General features: G+C 31.7%; 1 protein-coding gene across 19 annotated transcripts in view; it reads right to left on the bottom strand.

The window, feature by feature from the left end:
- The window catches only part of MYCBP2 (MYC binding protein 2), a 256,028-nt gene that overhangs the window by 53,633 nt on the left and 178,672 nt on the right, over positions 1-23,723 (bottom strand). For 3 of the 19 annotated variants that reach the window (XM_081128620.1, XM_081128631.1, XM_081128634.1), the window contains exons 52-57: positions 23,149-23,289; positions 13,627-13,701; positions 10,558-10,782; positions 9,566-9,698; positions 5,955-6,077; positions 3,157-3,336 (exon numbers count right to left, since the gene is read on the bottom strand). In XM_081128620.1, the coding sequence (XP_080984746.1) occupies positions 3,157-3,336; positions 5,955-6,077; positions 9,566-9,698; positions 10,558-10,782; positions 13,627-13,701; positions 23,149-23,289 (877 nt within the window). The remainder of the gene's footprint in view (positions 1-3,156; positions 3,337-5,954; positions 6,078-9,565; positions 9,699-10,557; positions 10,783-13,626; positions 13,702-23,148; positions 23,290-23,723) is intronic. The other 16 variants (XM_081128633.1, XM_081128621.1, XM_081128622.1 and 13 more) reach the window with 8 other exon arrangements.

Here is a 23,723-nt window from a genome sequence, read left to right as displayed (position 1 = left end):
TCACTTTATATGTTTTTTCCTTTCCCTGTAGAGTAAATCTTAAGAGAGCAGGCACAGATATCATTCTCTACCTCAGTCCACTAGAATCTTATTGCCAAATTGCTTACTAAGTTTTTACATAAATAATTTTGAAACAGAAGAGTAAACTGTAGAATATACTTCTTTTTCTCTCTCATGCCTGTACACATACACACATGGTAAGACAAGGAAAGTTAATAACTTTCATTTCTGTAATTATTCTATTTCACTAGAATAACTGGTGAAAAAATTTGTATGTATATATAAGTATGTGTACATTTGTAATAAAATAATTTTGCTAATTAAAAAATCACCAAGTTAACTTAATGTGCCATATTATTTCAAACTGCAGAGATTAGTGAAAAAAATATGTTTCAGGAAAAAAAACCCTAAAGAATCACTAATAATCATGCTCATAGAAATGTTAGATACAGCTGACGCGAGGGCCAGTTGTGTATCTCTGTAGACCTCGTCTACTTGGCTGGGAACTTAAGTTATGACATTTAGGAAATTTTTTCCTTTCAAACCAAGCTACATTCTTAAAATTAAACTATAAAGGGAAAGAATAATCAATCCAAGTAAAGCTAATACTCTAGATGCCAGAACTAAATATAAGCAGAAATTATATCCATATATATAAAAGAACAGACTTTATATTATTTATCAGTAGGCAAAGTTGAATATTTAAAAACATGGCCTTTGCAGTTAGTAGTACTGGCCTCATATTCTGGATCTACCATCTTACTATGAATATTTCTATAGCAAATAATTTATCCTCTCTAAGCCTGTTTCCTTACTTGTAAAATGGAGACATTATCTCAAATGAGGATGTATTAGAGTGCTTAAGTACAGTGTTTATTACATAGTGGTGATGATCATATAAGCAAAAATTAACAATATGGTTTTCTATACATGTTTTATTTCAGTATCACAAAAGTATAAAACAAAAATGTTTCTCATTTTCCTAACTAGTAAAGGGAGTATGCATAATCCACCTTTTAAAACAACATGAAATGCCACAGGAATGGATGGCAGTGAAGTTCAGGAAAGGATAACTTACTCGGGTGGTCTTAACAATGGGCACTCTGCCACATTTAATTTTTTAATAATATATGATCAACACAATTCTACTTTATTTCCAAAATAGTAAAACAATTTCTGGATTCCATAGCTTTTTTTAGTTATGCTAAAGATTAAGACTTCTGGTTTCTGGGATTTGGAAGTCAACCTTCAGTGATATTCTGCTGAGAATAAGAAGTTTGTAAAAAAGATCTAATTAATTCCCATTGCTGCAGTACAGGCAAGTAATGATTCAGAAAATTGGTGAGACATTTCTAGGCCATGACTTCAAATTTGCCCCAAGATGGTGGTAAAGGAAGTGGTGGTACTGATAACACTTAGACACAATATGCATAAAATTATATTGACATATGTCAGCTGGAAACTTATTATCATTTCAAAGAGACAAATCTGATTTATCATAGTCTTGAAAGTTTATTTTGAAATATTTCATTAAATCATTTAGTAAAATAAAAATAGTAATTACACTTGTTTTTGAGAAGACTGGTAATGACCCTTTAGATAGAACACAAAGGTCCTTATTCTTTAGTTCTCTTGTCTGCTGCCATTATGACATTATCAGAGTACTTTCTGTTTAAAAATTTCATATAATATATATATATATATATATATACACACAAAATATATGAATTTTCTGCTTGATTAAAATTTATTTTCCTTTGTTTTTCCCCTTGTCCTTACCTTTAAAACTTCCTGCAACCTGAATGCATCTAAGTGTAAAAAGTCTGTTGCTCCATAAAATGCATAAACTAAGCCTTTAGTTCCCTTTTAGTCTTCTGTAATGCTTATCAAGGAAGAAAAAAACTATTTCACACACGTGACACTATTATACTTCCTTAAAATTCTTATTTTAAGAGAATTCAAGTGAATATCATATATGAATAGAAATGATTAGCTAAATTGATACTACTTATATTTCTAAATTAATTAACTTCATTAAATGAACTTTCCTTATGTATAGTACATATCTAGAAAAGTTTACACTCTTGCATATGCTTTACCTAAGAATTATATCATAGTGAATAACATCATTTGCTAACTATATAGTACCCTAGTTTTTAATAAAAACTAAATGAGTTGGCATTATCTTAAGTAATCCTAATAACAGTTATCAAAGTAATTTTATAGAAAAATAACTTAGACATCAGTGTGGATGTAATTTATTAAACCAAAGAGGTCACACATATGAATCCAAATAATGGGTGTTTAAGCTAAGACTTTCATAAGCTATCTCACTCAGTGAGTGTATTTACATACTGTATAGCCAACATGTGAATTGAAGGTCAAGAAGAACATGCTGTCATATTGTAAGGAACTTAAGAGAAGTTTATGTGGGAGTGTCAGGAGATCATCAAGAAAAAAACCCCACTCAGTAAAGTGTAATTTCTTTGGCTCTATTTTCTATATTGGTGTGAGTTACTATCATGGTTGATGCACTAGAGCAATCCTAGGAGGCAGAACTGGAATCAAATGATCAGTTTAGTGTATTAAGAATGAGAATAGCAGCAAAAAAATAAAAAGCAAGAGAAGAAACAACAATTTGAGAAAAATTGGAAACCTAAGTTGCTATACATTTTATGAATAACAAATTCACTTAAAAGAAATAAACCTGCCCAGTACAGACTCTCCTCCACCTACTGGAATAGTAAAATAGGTTTATTCTCTTAAGGCACCTCTAAGTAACAAAAACCCAACAGAAACCTAAGAAAGGTATCCCTGTAGCTGGTGCTTAGCATAGTAATGCATATTATAAAAGAAAATTTTAAATTAAATGTTTTTCCTAACATGTTTTATAGTATATATTTGCTAATACAGGGATTAGAATAAAAAGCATAATAGTCATAATCACTACACTTAAAAAAAGTATGATTAAAAACAAATGTCTTAGCTGCAGAATGTCTTAGCTCAGAATAGCTTAAATGTTTCAAAAATGTGGGAAGGAATAACATTCTGATAAAATAAAACCAGTCTGTTGAGTTGGTAAATAATTAGTAACTGATAACTCAGAAGAAAGCTTCAGAAATAGCTTGATGAGGCAGGTAAGACTGACAGACTTACTCTGAAGCTGAGGCTGCTGGAAGGAAAGGGGCTGTCCGAACACAAATGGGCTGTGAACTAGGGAAGAGGGAGGTTTTGCAGCTTGATCAAAGATGGAAGGAGCTGGGAGATTGGGCCGTGACTGAATTGAATTCAATATGGCACTCAGTTGGTCACCTGCAGTGGGCAAAACAGTCAAAACTACAACTTGTTATTAATTAACACCCAAAATGGCAAAGTTAAGTGGTGCTTTATGACATTCAGATAAAGTCAGACACTAAATAAAACTATGCCAATTCAGAAATGTGTGGAAGTTGGTGATCATTATCCTGAAATTAGGGACCAAAAGTTGAATGTTGTTTTAATATTGGAAGCAACCCACAAAATTTATTATAACAGCCCAAACCCATTTAAATTCATATACAACATCTAGCAGCAGCATGGGAGAATACGAAATCTATGAAGAATCTATGAAACGTTGAACATCACATAAGTATAAATGAAGATCTAAGTAAATGTCTTCTATGTGGTACCTGACAATGACTAATATCACCCTGCCTCATATACAGTACACTTCATGCAGAAAATAAGCAAATAAGATGAGTTTTTTAAAAAATGTAGGATTCAAGGGAGGCAAAGTATATGTTATTAACTTAGTAATAAATTTATATTACAGTTAAAAATTAATATTTTCTTTTCTAAAATTGTTACTGCTAAATAAATTAGACATTTTAAAAAGCATGAACTCTTTTGCTTTAATGGGTAATATTAAAATCCATAAGACAATAAGAAAAAGGAATATGAGGTACCTAATTTGAATAGTATCGCAAATATGAATTCTGATATTTTCCCTTCAAGTTAAATACAATGGACATTAACAGAAGAGCATTTTAAAAATATGAAATAATAACTGGATAGATGATAGCTCCTAATTTATGATAATATATATATTAAATAGTTTAAATGATGCTTAAGAGGAAAAAATATATCCAGACATAGGCACAAACTGGAAAACAGTACCTTTCCAGCCACATTCCTTAAATATAATAAAGCTTCATAAATGAAAATTTCAAATGAAGCACCAACAAGAATAGATTTATATGGAAAGAACTGTGTACAAAAGCTACACATCTTTACTTTTTAAAAAATTAATGCTGTAGGTTACAAAAAAAATTTTAAATATTAGGATGAATTTTATATAGAAAAAGAATTTTTGCAAAAAACACATTCTTGACCTTGAATAGTATAATGAGTTAAATAAAATGGGAACTATTGTTAAAGGTAAGATAATAAATAAATGGTAGATATATTTACTCAGGTTAAAGTTTCTTAATATTTCTTTGCTTCATCTAAATATTTAAAAAGCCTATTAATAATTGCATGCTATTTTGAGCAGTATTAGCAAATCATACTTTAAAAAATGTCATTTCTATTTAATAATACATGTTGCCAGCAATGCTTGCATCTCTTGAAAGTTGATTTTTATGATGTTTTAATAACTTATACTTTAAATACTGATTTAAAGTGATAGCCACCAGTACAATTTAGACATTTGAGAGACTGAAAGTATACAAACTGAATTAAACATGGCTTTAAAACAGATTACTATAGAAGTATAATAGTGGTAAGTAAGCATTGAGATTTTAACTTAGGGATTGACAAAGGTAGAAAGGGGCAAAAATAAGACACCACCAAGAATTTAGCCTATGTAAGTAAGAAGATATAGCTAAAGTTAATTGAAATTTGAACTACCAGAAATGAGAGAGCATGTAGTACACAAACCTGTAAGAGAGACCAACACAATAGAGTAGGGGGAGCCAAAACAAAAAGAAATCTTGTAGTTGGGCTTCCCTCATAAAAATATACTGTGGAAAATAATATCATACAAAGTAGTTTTATTTTAAATTGAATATTTCCTCACATTGATGTAACTTTGTTTTTAGTAGACTAATTAATTATTTTACTTGCTTTCCCAGTCAGATATAATCAAACTATTTCTTGAAATCAAATCCTGTGAATTAGTTTAAATAACACTTTAAATTAAGATTATTTCCATGAATTATTCTACCTCTTACCTATCATCCAACTGGGTGCTACCTGCTGACAATGTGGCTGATCTGAAGGAGTCACAGGAAAGAACATGAATGTGTCTGATTTACACACAAATGAAATTTTGGATGAAATTCAGGTATAAATTATTTTGAAATAACTATTGTTTCAACTGTCCATGATGCCGGTCTCTTCCATTAGTGCAGCCCAAAAAGTTATATACATTTTATATCCATATGGCTTAGGGTTTTTGTTTTTCTTTTTACAATTTTTGGCTTCATTATACATACCAAACCCCAAGATATCATGTCATGTAATTCTAAATTAACTAAGATAACTTGGTTAGACATTCAAAACCCCACAAATTTAATAAAGCTGATATGCAATATTATTTTAAAATATTACTTAAAATATTTTGATTTTTAAATGAATCACTTTGGAAAGTTCTTTTTGCTTATTAACATTACTCCTAATAATAAGCAGATGATAGAAAACAGTTCTTTGACTAGATACAGTGACACAAATCTTTATGATGTGAATTAAAAATGAGTGTCTTTAAAACAGGAATAAGTAAACTTAATTATAAACTTAAAGCTAAAACTGACAAAAACAAAAATACTAAAGAAATGTCTTTGTAAACATTTGATTGTTAGTTTTCTAGGAACAAACTTTAATGAAGTTTTGTGGGTAAAGAGTAATAAAATGGGTAGAGGAGAAGGTAATAAAAGTATTAAAATTAGGTATGTAAAAGACTACTTTTAAACACCTACCTTTATTATTTCCAAGTCCATAATCAAATCCTTGGGCACTGCAACTTGCCCCTTTATTAAAAGCTTGTACTGAGAAAGGGCTTGGAGGAGGAGTCTGAGAATTTTGATCCAGAAGAACTTGTTCTACAATAAAAGGCACAGCTATACAATTAGTTTCTTATGAGCTATCCCCTATTCAAAAAATAAAGAGAAAATCACAAAAAAGATTTTATGGTGGTCAGATTTTAAATAGCCTCACATTTAGATTTGATAATAAGTTTACCAATTAGGTCACTGATACAAAGTACATGACAAATCTTTGTTTTCATTTATCAAATACACAGTGAAGTTTATAAATGGGATATTCTCTTATGGAGCCAACTTATTTTTATTGTGGTAGAAATACATTATTGAATGTACACTAATATTTCTGGACCGGAAAGTCATATTTGTAACGAATTTATACCAGGGTATTTTACGAAACAAAAATGGATGCCTTATAAACCAGTATTTGGTACCAAAAGGAATTTTCACTTGTGAAATATTTAAATTTCGAATGAGAATATTGAAAATTTAAATTTTAACTTATTTTTACTTATTATATAAAGATATTTTTCCTTAAATAAAATGAAGATAAACCAGGTCATGTAGTCAGAACTGAAGTCAACAAATATATTAGAATTCTTATTTTAAGAAAGAAATGGCAAATATTTTATCTAGTTTACAAATGGCAACAATGCAACATAGAATTCATAAACTAAGTTAATCCTCTATTAAAAATCAAATGGCTATAAAATTCTATTTGGTATAATACTAAAAACACTAATACCTTAATCAAATATTATATAATGCCAGCTAACAAAGGTAAAATAAAGACTGCTAAATGAAAGGTAAAAAGGAGAAAAAAGTACTTCTTTAAAAATAACATTATAAATAACAAAGTTTTTATTTTTTAAAAGTCAAATTTTTTAAACGTCAATATCCCTTTAAACAGAAACTAGAACTAGAAGAACATGGTAGAATGTTTTCTTCCACCCTTAAATCAGAATTCTGCTGTACCTGTGGTACTGTACAATCTACCCCTTTACCAGCATTTTTAGACTTTTTTCAATAAACCAATCATAGCACTCCCCTTAGGCAATGCTATTCGTAATAAGGTATTTCAGCAATGGAATATTTCTTCTGAAAAATACTCATGAACCGTCATCTGAATGGAAAAGACAGCATCGCTCTTACCCTCTAGGCTCAAAATGGCCTAGCACCAAGTGTGAAATCTGTTCTCACCGTAGATAGCAGTAACTTTGCATACTAGTTTTATCTATGGATACCAAAGACCAATAAAGAATTTTTACAAAGAGGAAAGCTTTTGTTTTGCTCATGCTACTTTATACAAATAAATTACTATAGTGCCAACTCCCCTTATTTTCATATCAAGTAGTTACATACTAATATCAATGAGCAGACTATTTGGATACCGTTATCAACTAATCTTAGTGGTTTTAAAGCACCAACTTCTTATCATGTCTTTATCACCCCAGCTTTTATGTTAAAAACAATTAAGACTCACATTATGACTATATATATATGTAAAGAACAAAGGATCATTAAGTAATTGTTATTTATTATTTATTTCTCTTTCATATCAAACCTATAAAGTATCCTCATTTTGTAAATGAAAAAACCAAGGCACAGAGATATTAGGTAAACTGGCCAAGATCACATAACTTTAAAAGTTGTAGAGTTGGCATCTGTGACCTGGCAGTACAGCTCCAGAGTCCACTCTTATACACTGTACTATGTTGCCAGTTAAAATGATGATTAAGCTGGAAAAAAACCTGACAGTCACCTATCATTCTCATATTATTTAACTATGTCTTACATAAAGCTGGTCTCACTTTAGGTACTTTCATTTATATCTGAATATGCCTATATAATGAAAATACTTAAGAATTTATGAATATGTAATAAATATATTGTAATATGTAGTAAGTATATTGTAAATGGAAAGGTTATTTTATAAAATGTCTGATTTACATCAAACGAAGCCCCTTTCTTTTCCTAAACATAATGAAGAATAGTTCTACCATCTCAACATTTTTTTATGACCGTGTCATTTTTAACTAAGAAAAATTTATCTGTAGAGACAAGGAAGAGAGTAGGTTCTCAAATCGTGTTCAATGAATTATTGAAGCAGTGCGGAATGGTGTAATAAGCACAGATTTTTGAAATATAAACGAAGATTCTGGCTCAGTCTTACATCTGCCATATATCCAGTTATATAACTGTAGGCAAGCCATTTTAAATTCTATGAGCTTTAGTTTCCTTACCAGTAAAATGAAGATTATATAACCTATCTCAAAGGCTTACTTTGGGGAAAAATAGGAGAATTTTTTATGTATAATGTTAATACATCCAAATGTACTCTGTCATTCAAACAGGTTTCAAAACTTTTTTTAATTTATTTATGCTTATAGCCATATTATCTCTTGGATAATGAATATTTTGTTTATTCTTTTTTTAAAAAATATTTATTTTTATTTTTTGAGAGAGAGAGGAAGGGAGAGGGAGAGACAGAGAGAGAAACAGATGAGAGAGAAACATCAATTAGCTGCCTCCTGCACACCCCCTACTGAGGACCAAGTCTGCAAACCCAGCATGTGCCCTGAACAGGATTTGAACCGGCGACCTCTTGGTGCATGGGGTAACGCTCAATGCATTGAGCCACACTGGCCAGGTTTATTCTTTTTTGGAAAAGAAGCATGTCCTGTTACATTATCCTATATTTCTGGGATTTGGTAGAAAAGTCTCTGCTTGACTTACCCATTTATTTTGATGTCCTTAATAGTATTTTTGTGACTCAACTTAAAGTTATAAAACTTAGTGAGCAAAAAACTCTGTCTGTTGATAAGGAACTCACACTCTGAACATGAAGAAGTAAAAATTAATTTCAATATAATATAAGTTTTGTTCTAGTGGTGAATACAGTTCTTTAGGAACACTGAGGGAATTCTTGACCTAGTTAGGATTAAATAAAGCTTCACTCAAGTGATGTGATCTGAACTCTGAAGAACAAGTTTTTGCCACCATGAGAATAGAGAGGGGACAAAATGGAAAATCTTTTATAAAATGAGATCACTGTTGAAAAGGTAAAATGAAGTTTCAAGTTGAAATGCAAACAACAAAATAGGAAACCCCCAAAAGATGCTTTGCATTTATTTACTGTTTCTTCCTGAGACAAAATTCAATCAAATGAAATTGCCTGGGAGAAGTACTATGATGGTTTGAAAACCAAACTTCCATTTAGTGGAAGAAAGGGTAAAACATTCAGTCCTGGACTGGCACAGAAGAATGATCACATAAATTCTTATTAATCAAAAGCACTCTTACAAAGATGGACCCATATGTTCCACATTTTCTTTTAATTCTCTTCTTTGATGTGTATTCATTTAGAACTCTTTTTTTTTTTTTACAAACAAATGTTAACAACTGTAAGAATTAATTACATTTAGTGTTGCTTTTACTTAAAAAATAAACAAACAAAAAGCTCTGTACAATAAAAGAAATACAATACACTTTAAACTTCTGCATTTCAAAGGTTAATTGGAATAAATCACAAATTTAAGCCAACTTGCCATCTTCATGTCGGAGGTACTGGTTTCCGCCTCTGTCTCTAGCTAAGGACCATGCCTCTCCTTCATCACTCTCACAGAACTCTACCATGCTGTTCTTATCCAGCTGCACCCATGTACCTTCAGAATTGGTTACCTAGTACATAACAAAAAGCATGGTTGATTGGCTTGATTCTTTCAGGGCACTCAGACTGAAAACCAGCAAAAGTTTAAGAGCTTGAATAGCGCAATCATCCCAATAAATATCTACCATGAAATTAGTTTCTGAAATTAAGACCACAGCATGAGGTAAGACAGACATTAATAAAAAGTTGTGCAAAATACTGCTTATTTATGATTTCAGTTAAAATAATAATTCTTAAGGCACAGGATAATCCCTAAATAATTTTAAATGTTACCCAAAAACACATGGCTCTTATTTTTTAAGACACCTAAAATGTCATAACACAACGTACTCTATTATTTAGGTTGTTAGTGCCTATAATGCAACTTGAAAATGACCCTGACACTGAGAAATAGCATGACACACTACATCTTTAAGCTCATCAGCTGAGGCAAATGCCACAGTTGATGAAAAAGTAATTTTATTTGCTCAGGACTTCAGTGAGACACACGAATGGGAACAAAGAAATGAAACCCTTTGTATATACTACATCTCCATACTGATCCATAGCAAATATTTTAAAGTGCTGTTAATCCATGGCAGTATAGTACATTTATCATAATAAAAAGATATATGCAAATACCAAACATTTATATTATACATACAAATCATTTTGATAATATAATTTTTACAAGGATAATTATGAGAATAAAATTATTAGAAAAGAAGCACAGGAAAATTACATAAGGATTTTCAATACAAATAAAGATAAAGAACATTAGCATTTAAAAACCTGGGATGGAAATGGCAACCTTTGGAAAAAAGAGATGCTTTTGTTGTATTACATTAAAAATGAATATCTTAGAAGTCATGAAGCTACAAGAATCCATACCTCTCCCACTGCTTTGACTTTGTTTCCCAGAACTAACATTCCAATTGGGATACCTCTAAGGTTAGGGCAGCTTCTGATGTTGTGGCCAGAAGGTCCCGTCTTCACTACCTTGTACATGCCCGGACCCCCTCGCAAGAATGGCATATCTTGTTCTTGCATTGTTGCTTCCTGTGGGCAGCAGGAGTTTATGTCTTTGAAAAAGTCATCAGTATTAGTTTTAGGTTCCTGAAAATTTAAATAGGAAAAAAAAATAAAAAAAATACAATCTATTATCACTTTCAAAATTTTCCTATTAATAGCTTTTACAACAATTCTATATTTTCAATTAAGAAATAGAACACACATGGAAAGATAACTGAAGTATTAGTCAATACTACCATTAAAGGTCATTCAGTCTTTCAATGCTTAATAATAATTAAAATAAAGTTGAAGAGAAGAAACTATAGCAGGATAGCAAATGAACCCCCCAGTCTTTTGCCTACCACAATTTGAGAACTACCTTAGTATATGATTTTACTTTTATTTTTTAATGAAATATTTAACAGTAGGAGAAACAAAAATAATTTACAATGTGAACCACAGCTGAATAATTTTGAATCATTATTACTGCATTACTGTATGTTGGTATGGGTTAAAAGCCTAAAACTTCATTTCCTTCTACTTTTGTCTGGAATAATTTTTTACAAAAGAGAAAATAGGTGTGAAGACTCTGGAGACTTGTCTATAAACAGAGATAACAATGATGGAGAAATGTGTATAAAATATAGCTACATCTTTATATTTACTAGTTATGAATGAAATAGAATGTCTATTAAATTTTAACAACTTATACTTTCTTAATATAGTATAAACAAAAATGTCTTGCTAGATTTGCTAGGCCATTATTAAACAGTGATATATTAAAGCTATTAACAGAAAATGATTATACTTTTAGTAAGAGGAGAGATTAACATTAAAGAGGCATTTTCACATAAATATAATGCATTTGGATATAAAAGAGTCATTTCTACAGCGAAAGAATAGATCATGCCCTAAATTTTCTGTTGAATCTGGATGCTGTGAAGAAACTGTTTCCTATGTCAATGCAAGGAAGAGGAATAACCACCTTTCCATATATGTTCTTTCCAACTAAATGTAAATCAAAGTTCCACACATGGCATTCTTCCATTTTCATCATTACTCTTTTAGAACAGATTTACACTGCAATCTTAAATACAGTAATATATATACTCTACAAATTGCTCTATATTGAAATTCAGTAAAAGATGATCATAATGGGACACTTACTCAACATTAAGTTAAAGTTATTATTTAGTAGCCCTGAACAGGTGGCTCAGTTGGTTGGAGCATCGTCCTGTACATCAAAAGGTTGCGAGTTCGAGTCCTAGTCAGGGCACACACCTAGGTTGTGTGTTCGGTCCCCAGTCAGGGCTTGCATGGGAGGTAACCGATTAATGTTTCTCTCACATGGATGTTTCTCTCTCTCCCTTCCTCTCTCTCCGAATGAATAAACATATCCTCTGGTGAGGATTTTTTTAAAAATCAATTATATAAAAAAATTACTATTTAGTAATGTTAGAATAAGAATGAAAAAACACTAACACATTATGCAAGATAAAATACTACTGAATAGGTCTATCCCTATAAATAGTCTTATACTAAGAGGTATGTAAACATGTCCATTATGTAGTAGAAAATAAATAAAATCTTGAAGTTAAAAAAATGTGGATTAAAGAATTCTATGTACTTGTGGCTTTAATTCAATATCTGTTTGGTCAGGGAAAATTTTAGAGCGACCAGTAACCTTTACATAATATTTTGTACATTGCATTGTGGTGATCAATAATCATCAATTTTTAGTTATACAAATATGCACTACGTGCAATATTTATTTACACTTACTGTAATTATCATACTGTACTTATCCAAATTCTTTGGCTATATATCAGTAATTTAATGGGAATGAAAATTTTAAGTACAGCACTTGAAAAATTCAGACTAGATATACAATATAAAATAACCTTAAAATATCCATTTTATATACTCATGCATGTATACCTGCAAAAACATATTATGTGCAAAACAATATGAATAAAGAGCACACATGAATGGAGAGTAAGTTTAAATTGTGCTACTACACTCACAAGATTTTCAGTAAACATTTAAAAATGTCTTTTGTATGATCAATTTTAGTAAATACTTCATGCTACTTCAAAGCTGAAAGAAGCAAGTTGGTCCTTATTACAACTGAAGTTAAAAAAATTACATGGTATGGCATTAAAATCACAAACAATATTAATAGATTCAGAGAAAAATAATCTCACTGATATTTAATGATATATCTGGAGCATTTAATTAAGTATAACAGTATTTTCAACTTTTGATCATTCAGGGTAACACTGAGAGATGTTGGCAAAAACTAATAATAATTGCAAGTTATTAACTTAAAGGAATTTGAGAACTTTAATTAAAATATTTAATTGAATAGTTAAGTAAATGATACAAATCACTAAATGTAAAACAAAGTCTATCCAATTTTTAAATACTAAACAGTATAAAAAGAACTTATAGACATAAAGGCAGAACTGTGCCTTTCATAGTCAAGCAATCTTAAAATACGTGTTTTATTCAAAATAGGAATGTAAGACCTGGCACCAGCAAATGAACTATAGTCCTTCCCCATTTTCAGATGAACATTCAAAAGGGCATTGTGGAAGAATAGAAAGAAACAGAAGGGCCCTAGGGTCAAGACTCTCCCACCTAAATAAGCTAGTTCTGAAAAAGCTAGACTTGTATGTAATTGTGGGAGAAACTAGTCATAAAATTAAACACAGCAAATTTGAAGTCATGTAAAAGTTTAATTTAAACTAACAATACACTCTTAGGGAGAAGCAGAGGGAAAAGGATTATAGGGAAACTCAACTGCAGCACTTTGTATAGGTCATTTTTGGTAAAAAAAAAAAAAAAAATTATTAATTTTAAGCAAAGACTTCAAAGGACATAATGTAAATTTGTTATACATGCTGAAATACCTGAATAATGTATGCTTGTTCCTTACAGTTAACTCACCTGGGGGGAAAAAGCTTTGGAAGTCCATGAAAATACGTCCAAATCCCTGACTCCTTGGCTAGCATTAAAGATATTCTGAGCAACAAAGTTTAAGAAAGAAAAATATCAACAAAGAAAGGGAACAGGATATCAGCTGCAGAAGATGCGTTCACAGTAACAACATTGTTCTGTATTCTAGCACCAGCACTGAAATATTATTTTGCTAAAGGGAAACTGAAGCCACCTGAGTAAACCACACATCAAGGAAATTCTAATAAGTTTTGTCAAAAGCTCTCCATGGATATAGTGTGTCATGCCATTTACTAAAATTAAGAGCCAGACATTGATTTAAAGCTTAACACAGTCAATGTAAGAAGGAAACCTTAAAACTCCTTATCTGACAACGTATCTGTTCCAATATAACCCAGATTTGTTTCATGACAGAAAACAGTTTGTGGTTTTATAAAGAAAATGTGAATAATATAGATTGTATAGATAGTGCAACTATTACTATGAATAATAATGGCATGTAATATATGTGAACTAGTTATCACTTTCTAAAGTACCAAAAACATCAAAAAGTAAAAAAAAATCTAAGTCACTTTTCAATTTTCCTCTCTTCTACAAATGAAAAAAGTCATTTGGAAATGCTACTGAAAGCTATTAGTAAATCTGTTAAGAAAGCATACAGAAAAACACACACAATCTGAATCTTTTATCAAAAGACAAGCCAAGTTTTCTGCATTTCAAAGTTCAGGAAATACACAGATCACTTAGTCACTATATTAAAGTCTAAAAATATTCTGTAAAAGAACCAATTCAAAGCAGCATGGTCCCAGAAAAAATATTTTCACAAACTGCCATAATTAAAATTTAAATGATACACATTTAACACAGATATATCCTTCTATTGAATGTATTTTATCTGATCCGAAATTAAAATAGTTCCAGTGAGTAGCAAGTATACAATTTTACTGCTTATGTAAATACTGTGTAAATGGTATTTTGGACAAAATGAGGATATTCCAAATGTTAATAAAAGCTGTTATCATCCAAGTCTTCAACAAAAAGGAAACAATATAATTCCCAACCAATTACAAGCCATTTTAGATAGTAAGATTTTTAATATGCTCTAGTTCTGTAATTTCCTCATGTATATTTGTCTATAGACAGATGCAGACACATACCCACATATATACATATATGCTAACTCATAAATACCAGACATATAAAAGCCAGAAAAAATGAGTTTCTAATAATATACCTTCAAATAAGTGTAAAACAAACAAAAACCCCAAACAAAACCCCCCTCCACATTTATTATTACTATTTTTAATCCTCACCCGAGGATATTTTTTCCATTGCTTTTCAGAGAAAGTGGAAGGGGAGAGAGAAACATAGATGTGAGAGGGACACATCGATTGGTTGCCTCTCGTACACGCCCCGACTGAGGCAGGGATGGAGCCTGCAACCGAGGTATGTGCCCTTGGCCGGAATCAAACCCAGGACCCTTCAGTCCACAGGCCGACGGTTTAACCACTGAGCCAAATTGGCTAGAGCCCCCCTCCATATTTAAAAATGGATAGAGGATGGGGTTCTTTCTCTTTAGGCAAAACATGTTGCAAAGCATTCTGAAATGCTGTTGTTTTGGGGGCGGAAAATGTCCTTACTGGTTCATCTATATGTATAAGAATTTATGAAATGTTTGCTCAATGGTTTTTCTCCTTCACAGGGAATGGTGGTGCAGATCTTTGACATAAAACAGTATCAAGAGTTTTTAAAGCATTTTTTTAGCTTATTTTTTTAGTACTAAAAGCAATGTGAAAAGCAATGCAGGTGAAGTTAGTAATAAAGCAGCAATGTGGTCACTGACAATATTTAAAGCTTGTACCCTTCTTTAGTTTCAAAGTGTGAACTTAAGTGTTTTCTAAGTCTGAGTACATGAGTTAACATGTACAAGGATATGTCAAAGTGATATAACTGTTAACCATAGTAATATACTGTCAATGAAATTCATTTTATACATGTTAATTATATGTGGATTCAAATTTGACACTTTTTTGCTTTTGTTCTGCATTTACAGAAAATTCTTAGTCTGCACTGGTTTACTATAAGATTATTAAGATTATTTTCAAAATGTGGTAACCTAACAAAACTGTATTTATCAGGAATAAAAAAATGTGCCAAATAGAAAGCTGGAGTTTAAAAACAAAATATACTTGCAAAGTTTTCTTTTGAAAATTTAGGAAAGTTTAAAGATATGAACATGCATAAAAATATTAACTTCTTCAGTCTTAATTTCTTACTATTAAAATATGTTAGCTTTCATATTTTATAATTTCACAGATTAATATGAGCACCACTACATGTACATGTGTGTGTGTGTGTGTGTGTGTATATATATATGGCATACATGTATATATAAACATACACACAAATCTACAAAAAATCTAAATCATTTTATTCTCAAAGGCTATTTTATTAAAATTGATTTTAGAGACAGAGGGAGAGAATGAGAGAGAGAGAGAGAGAGAGAGAGAAAGAGAGAGAGAGAGAGAGAAGAGAGAAAAATCAATTTGTTGTTCCACTTATTCATGGATTCATTGGTTGATTCTTGTATGTGCCCTGACCGAGGATTGAACCCGCAACCTCGGCAAGTCTGGATGATGCTCTAACCAACTATTGGCCAGGGCCTTCAAAGGCTATTTTAAAGGCAAAAAGATTTGTGTTAAGAAAATTACTGAAAATCTAACTAAATTAATGAGCATCAAATCACAACTCTAAGCTAATAATCTTTCAATGCATGGAATAATTTTCATGGTGAAAATACATGACCAGATATGTCAAATGCTCATGCAAAAAAAAGAAAAAAAAGATAATAATTCTTTCATTGTGCGAAATAAGCACAGTTTGGAATTGCCATTTTTTAAAGTGAAAAAGATAAAATGACTCAGGAAAATTAAACATAGCATATATACAAATAATTACAGTATTATTTTACTTATCTAAATCTCATTCTCTTTAGGAAACCTAAGAACCAAAGTAAAGTATGAAATGAAGCTTTTAATAATCGTCTAGGAAGGCACATTCACTAATGGTACATTAAGTAAATATTTATTATTTACAAAGGTTAAAAAACCAGGTTATGCATATACATAAAACAAAACCAAGAAACTTGAGGTATGTTGAAGCTGTGACTACTACACATCAGTAGGTATCCCAAAAGAATGAAAATGGACATAAAATGCAAGAAACATTTGCTAATTTCACCAGTTACCCTGGGTAATTCTCTAAGAGAGACTGCCAAATGATATTTTCCCTTCATTTCTCCTTCAAATCATCAGTGCTCCCAATTTTGGAAAAATCAACCTACTTTCTATATCTGAACACCAATCAGCCTAAGCAGGTAAGAAGTGGTTTGTATAAATGCATGGAGATGGTCAGAGACCAATGTTGCTTCTGCAAGAATTCAGATAATATGGGCACTTTAAAGATATAACATTTCTAATGATGCACCATCTACTTTCCTTGATATAAACGTTCTCTACCATTCAGCTTGCTTCATAATGTTGGAAGACTTCATTTTTGACAAAGTAGCCACAGAATTGTGCCTCTAAGTTTCAAGTCACTAAATACCTCCTTATCCTAGAACTAAAATTGTTTTCCAAAAAATTTAAGTTCTAGTCTTAGGCAGTCAAATGTCTCCCATGTCATGTGCTTAACTAATTCTCTCTTTTTTACTTATATTTTCCCTGATAAATAAAACATTCTACTAGCTTACATTTTGTAGTTTCCAAATCTTCAAAATTTTAATTTAAAATTAACATTCCCCAGGTATGTATTCTCAGACTGACCCCATGCCATCTGCAACATATATCACGGTACTCATTCTCATTCAACCATTAAGGTCATGAATATTCATATTTATTTAATTTGGGAGCTCTAGCCAAAGTAATATGATTTTTATAGGCATATTTACTTCATCCCTTTATAACTATACTTATCCTTCTCTCTCTACTACATTAAGGTAGACTAAACATAAAAGCATGGGCTTTAAGCACATCAACTGAGGGTCCTGAACCAGCTCTACTACTTTTACTTGTGATCGTGGGAGGGTAGCTATCTTTTGTTATTAAAAAAATGAGAATGTTAAAATACTTTAACATCACAGGACCACACTGAGAATTAAGTTAGAGAATTAAGACAAGGAGCATATATATTTAGGAATTCTTTTAAGTAGCATGATTATTCCAAATATGAAGAATTAAAATTTAGTATTCAACAAATGTTCAAAGCCTACCATGAGCAAAATGTAGTATTTAATGCTTGGGAAGAAACAAATATGAGTAAGAAGAGATCCATATATGAATCCTTACCCTTAAGGAGCTTAACAGAAATAAAAGGTATATAAATACAAATGGGCAGAAGGCAAGAAAAAAACAACTAAACATTATAGGTAGTTAGAGAAAGAAGTAAGCCTTTTCTGCTTTTACAAAGTACTACCTGAGAAGAGAGAAGGAAACCTAATTTCCCCAGTACTTTTACACCTTCTAACCCCAATTATTTGCTTCATTCATTTAAACTATTAGTTACCAAACAGCATACGTCCATAACTTTGGACATTTGATTCTGTCTAGAAATTCCTTTGCTTTTTCTTGGCAACTTTTCTTTTAGACGTCCTTACACGTTACCTCCTAAGTGAAGCTATTCTAAAACTTATCGCAATGCAACTTAATTATTTAAATATAGTATGTCTATCACACTATATAGCAAGTTCCTCCAGAACAAGAACTGTACTCCATCTTATTTATTTTGTATCCCTCCCCTCTGCCTTTCCACCCAACACCTACTTCTCAGCTTAGCATTTGGTATATAATAAAGAATCAATAAATATTTGTTGAATGAACAATTAATAAATTAATAGCTACAGCATTATTGGGAAGTACAGAGAAGAAAAACCTCAAGAGAAATTTTTGAGCCTGGTCAACTAAGAAAATATTAGGGGAACAAATGAAAGCAAAAGCATTCTAGACAAATGAAACAACATAAAATAAGACTGTAAGATATAAAATTGAACACAGTGGTCTATAAAAGGGAAAGAAGTTCTAATAGACCATGAGCATCTCACAAAAAAGAATCTGCATCCTTCATATTTATTCCTATTTTTCCTATTAATTTAAAAATATTTTTAAAATACATAGTTATAATATGAACGTCTAATGCTATTTAATCTCTAAATAAGTGCCTAACTAAAGTGCTAAAACAGAGTTAAAGTCCCATTTGAAATAAGTTAGGATGCCACTGTTTCTTAGTAAAGTAATGACGTTTAAGTAGAACTTGCTAGGTGGCTAAAATTTAGCTAAAGTACATATCTACAATGAAAACAAGAGTTGTATAGTATTAATAAATAAACAAAATAGTGCAACAAAAATCACTTTAAAGTTTATTCTAAATATGATTATGGTAATCTCTTTTTAAAAAGTAGTTCATTAAATATTTAGGCAGCATTTAAATTTCCAACCCCCACCCAACTCTTCTCAAAAGTCTGTTTGAGTCAGGACCTAAGTAAGGCAAACATGGATGAGAAGGCAAAATTGTTTTCATTACAAAAGGTTGAAGGGGTAGATGTCAGGGTTGATGAAGGCAGCTTTTTAGTACTTTTGCATCTTAAGTTAGTGGCATTGGTCCTTCATTTTGTTTTTATTTATCAGTGTTTTGCAATTATAAGCCAGAATTATTGTTGATTTATTCACAAATGGACTGAAAAGGAAGACTAGTGTAAAGTGCTTTCCCAGTAGTAAATGTATTAAGAGATGCAAAGGAAGAAGAAACAAGATGCATTTATTTAACTGTGTTAGTTCCTTTAGGGGAGGGGAGGGAACCTTTTTTCTGCCAAGGGCCATTTGGATATTTATAACTTCATTCATGGGCGATACAAAATTATCAACTTAAAAATTAGCTATGAAAACACCTCTAGATTTGTTGAATTTCAAGTCCTGTCTGCGGTTGTCTTGGCAGGGCCAGACCAAATGATTTAGGGGATGAGATGGAACTGTTATTCCCTCTGTGAAAATATAATTTATTCCTTCTGTGCCCTATCACATTGAGCCCTACAGAGTAAGGTACTCACTAAAAACTTACTGATTGTATAAGGGCGTGCCCCAGTCCCTGCAGACAAAACCCTGGAAAACTAGCCAGGTTCTGACTCTGTATGGGTTCTCATCTAACACCTGTATTGAAGCAACTTTATACCAGATCTGTTTGGAGCCCTAGACCAGTTAATTTTGCTACATTGTATCCCATCAGCTTGAGTCACCATATAAAACAAACAAACAAAAAATCCCTTATGTCATCTACCTGTTGTCTTATTTTTACACCAAAACTGCTCTATGCTTCTTCCTGATTCAACAACAAACTATTCCCATTTGCTCCAAACCTTTATATTGTATGTAATGGGACCCTTCCTCCAATGGTAAACAAACTCACTTTCATCTTAAACCTTGTGTGTCTTCCTGTCCATGGGGATGATCATTCAACTGCCTTGCCTTTTATTATTATTATTATTTTTAAAAATATATCCTTATTGATTTCAGAGAGAGGAAAGGAGATGGAGAGAGAGATATAGAAACATCAATGATGAGAGTCATTGATTGGCTGCAGCCTGCAACCTGGGCACGTGCCCTGACCGGGAATCAAACCCTGATCGCCTGGATCCTAGGTAGACGCTCAACCGCTGAGCCACGCCCGGCTGGGCGCCTTTTAGTTCTTAGGCTGAAGCAATTCCAATGACTTTCACCTCCACTACACTTCAGCTCTTTCATGGCCACACTGATGGGCCATCTCATTCAATAAAATGCTCTAACAATGAAATCAAATTCAAATATTCTACTTTAACATGCAAACTGCCTATATCCTTCCAACTCTTTAACTACAGTGCACTCACTATATTGTTCTAGGATTGTATTAAGTCCTCCAAGTCCCTTGAGCCTTCCATTTGTCCCTTCACATTTATCACTGAGGCCAGATCCCAGCTGGTGATCTCACTGCTCTTCTATCAGCATCTGAAATTCCTCTTCAACCTTATTTTTCTGTCAGAGAACTTTGGAAAATTCCAGTTATTGCTGTAATCTGCTTTCTTGGCTCTTTTAATTCTGGGCACTTCAGGCTATGCGGGAGAAAGGGCTTCCAGAATGGATCCATCCAGTGGTCTCACTAGGTCCGTAGTGGCCCAATAATCCCAAAACAAGTAGTTTTACGTCAGATCCCTCTTCCTTTTCTATCAAACATTATTCCAAGTTTTTATGACATTTCTGAACCCTTATTAACATAACTCATTTGTTTCTATCTCAACTGATCGCTTTCCTCTCTTCTAGTTTATGGAAGGATCATGGTATCCTTCAACTTCTCCCTGTCCTCCCTCCATCCCTAAAATCATATCTATTGCCATACATATCCCCTCTTCCTTCACAGAAACAACTCTCCAAATATGGCCTTAATTCCATTTTCTCCTCCTCTTTCAGTTCTCAGACGTCTTATCTACATCTTTAACTTACCCCTTTCCTACTGGTGTCTTTCCTTTAATTTATAAAAATCCAAGTTGCTTCCATCTTTCAAATAAAGGAACTAGAAAAACCTCACTATTCTTAGTGATATCAGGCACTCTGATTTACATGAAAATAGAACTCATGTCATTCTTTAATGTGAAGACTAGAAAATACCAAAAGCCACTTACTTTATTTTACTTTCTATCTTCAATATTCTGCATCAAGATTTTTTAAAGTAGGTCAGTGACAACCTTCTCAGTCACATTTCAGTGAAAACCCATCAACAAGGATCACTCCATTTAGCTTTCTCTCTTACCTTTGTTACTGTTCTTCTCTCTCTGGCCTCAAGAACACTGTCTGTTACAAACTGTGTTTTAGATGGGGTTTAAAGCATCAAATAACAGAACACCAATGTTCTAAAACGAAACCATGAAATTTAGAACTTCAATGCACAGCACTCTTGCTCTTCTTTTCTACTTTTGTTGATTCTCTTGTTTTATCTGTGACTGCCTTCCTCTCTCAAAAGCATCTCTTTGAATGAACAAGCAAAGAAATTAGGAAAAAAAATTTGGAGTGTGGGAGGTAGTAAAGATAATGCCTTATTAGGGACTTAAAAAACAAAAAAGTCTAAATAGGTGAAAATTTTAAAACTAAACTGTAAACAAAAGAAATAAAATGGCTGTTATAGTTATTTCATTTAAAATATAATTTTCATAATCCTGAGGAATATTTGGTTACTATAATGGAAAAATGAATTCAAATCCTTTAAGACCAACTTATTAGCCACAGATGATAAAGAATTATTATTTTTCTTCCAGAGTAGTACCTCTTTTCAAGAGGGTCAAAATCCTTTTCATTTTTACCTGCAGATACAAATCTGGGGAAAATTTAATATCTGGTTTATTTAAAATTTAAAATTTTAATTATAGATTTGTTATTTTTTAGTTTAACCTCAGTAGAATAGGAGGCCAACATGCTCCAAGCTTTTATTTTAAGTAACATTTATTAGTAAAAAAAATATAGATATCTCCTCACTGTACTATTATAAAAATATACAAAAGGATATAAAAAAGAATGAGATCAATAAATATAAATAGAAGTTCTTGTATTTTCTTTCCCAAAGAATCATCTTATATAACTGCCCCTTTGAAGAACATCACTCTGGACTATCAAGGAGAAAAACAAACAATACATTGAATGGTTTGATATAATAAGCTAACTTTATAAAATGATTTTTAAGAATTCAACTGTTTAAAATATTAAGGTTTTTTTAAAATAAAATTTTAACAGTGTTATTTATTAGCAGTGTTCTAAGGAATACATAGATTTGATAGTGATGAAAAGGAAGAAACATATTTTTATGTTTAAATTATAGACTTGTGAATTACTATCACATATAGTGATGCAGAAATCTTGTGAACATTGGTTCTAAATATTCTTCTGCATTTCTTAAAGAGATCCAATGAACTCTTAGACGGTAAGATTTAGCTTAAACTAGAACACGAAAGCACTACAACTCTATAAATCCATCTTATTTTAACACAGTAGTATTATAAGCCAAGAAAGAAAACATTCAAACTTAGACAAAACACAGAGAACTAATTACAAAAATGCCAACATAAGAAACAAATATATTATACATGTTTTTGAATGTATATAATAATATTAAATTCATTAACTTAGTTTGGAATTCATTCCAAACAGTAGTGTGAATAAGAAAGGAAAACAATATGCAACCACTCTCATTCCCCACCTCTCTGAAAGAACTCAGTGGACCCAGTTAATTACTTTCTGCCTGTGATGGATTATAATAAGTATTCAGGTTCTCAGCTTTGCCAAACACCTTTATTACACAGAAGCTCTCAAGAATTCAAACACTTATAAAGTAAAAGTTATTTAATTGTGGTTTACCTCAGAACTGAAAAGCCTTAATTAAAGAAAGTCCTGTAATGAGGACAGAGTGCACCTATAATGATTTTTAAAATAACCTTTTACTTACGTCAACAGGGACCAGAAGACTCTTGCCAAGATGTTGATTAAAAGAGAGGCACCAGGCTTCAGTGTAACCATTCATGTTAGGAACATACTTCTTTATTGTCTCATCATTCAGTCTCAACCATACACCATCATCATTGTGGATCTGTGAGAAAAAAACCAACAAAAACAAGCCATGCCCTCTTGTAACTCCTATGAGGCTAGCAAGGGCTGAAAGGCTACAAAGCAGACAAATAATGGAGGACATGGACATTAAGCATCTAGTTTTTACTGAAACTAAGTACGAGAGAACCTTTAAGGAAAAAAGCAGCAAGGGAATGCCAACCAATATAATTCACATGGTGAGATTATAAAAATAATGTCACTTAGGAGTAAAAGTACAAAGAAATCACACTTTAAGATAAATACTTTAAACATAAAATCAGACGTTTCCCAAAAGAACATAAGTCTTCCTTCTCTTCAATTTAGATTTTAATAATCAGTTATTTGGTTGTATTATTAGAAAAATGTACGTAAAAGTTAAAGCAATATGACAGACACATTTAAAAACAAACAACATTTTAAAAATTCAAGATGAAC

This window comes from Miniopterus schreibersii (assembly GCF_964146895.1).
Source record: "Miniopterus schreibersii genome assembly, chromosome: 2".
In the NCBI taxonomy this organism is placed as follows: Eukaryota; Metazoa; Chordata; class Mammalia; order Chiroptera; family Miniopteridae; genus Miniopterus; species Miniopterus schreibersii.
This window is presented reverse-complemented; position numbering and strand designations above follow the sequence as displayed.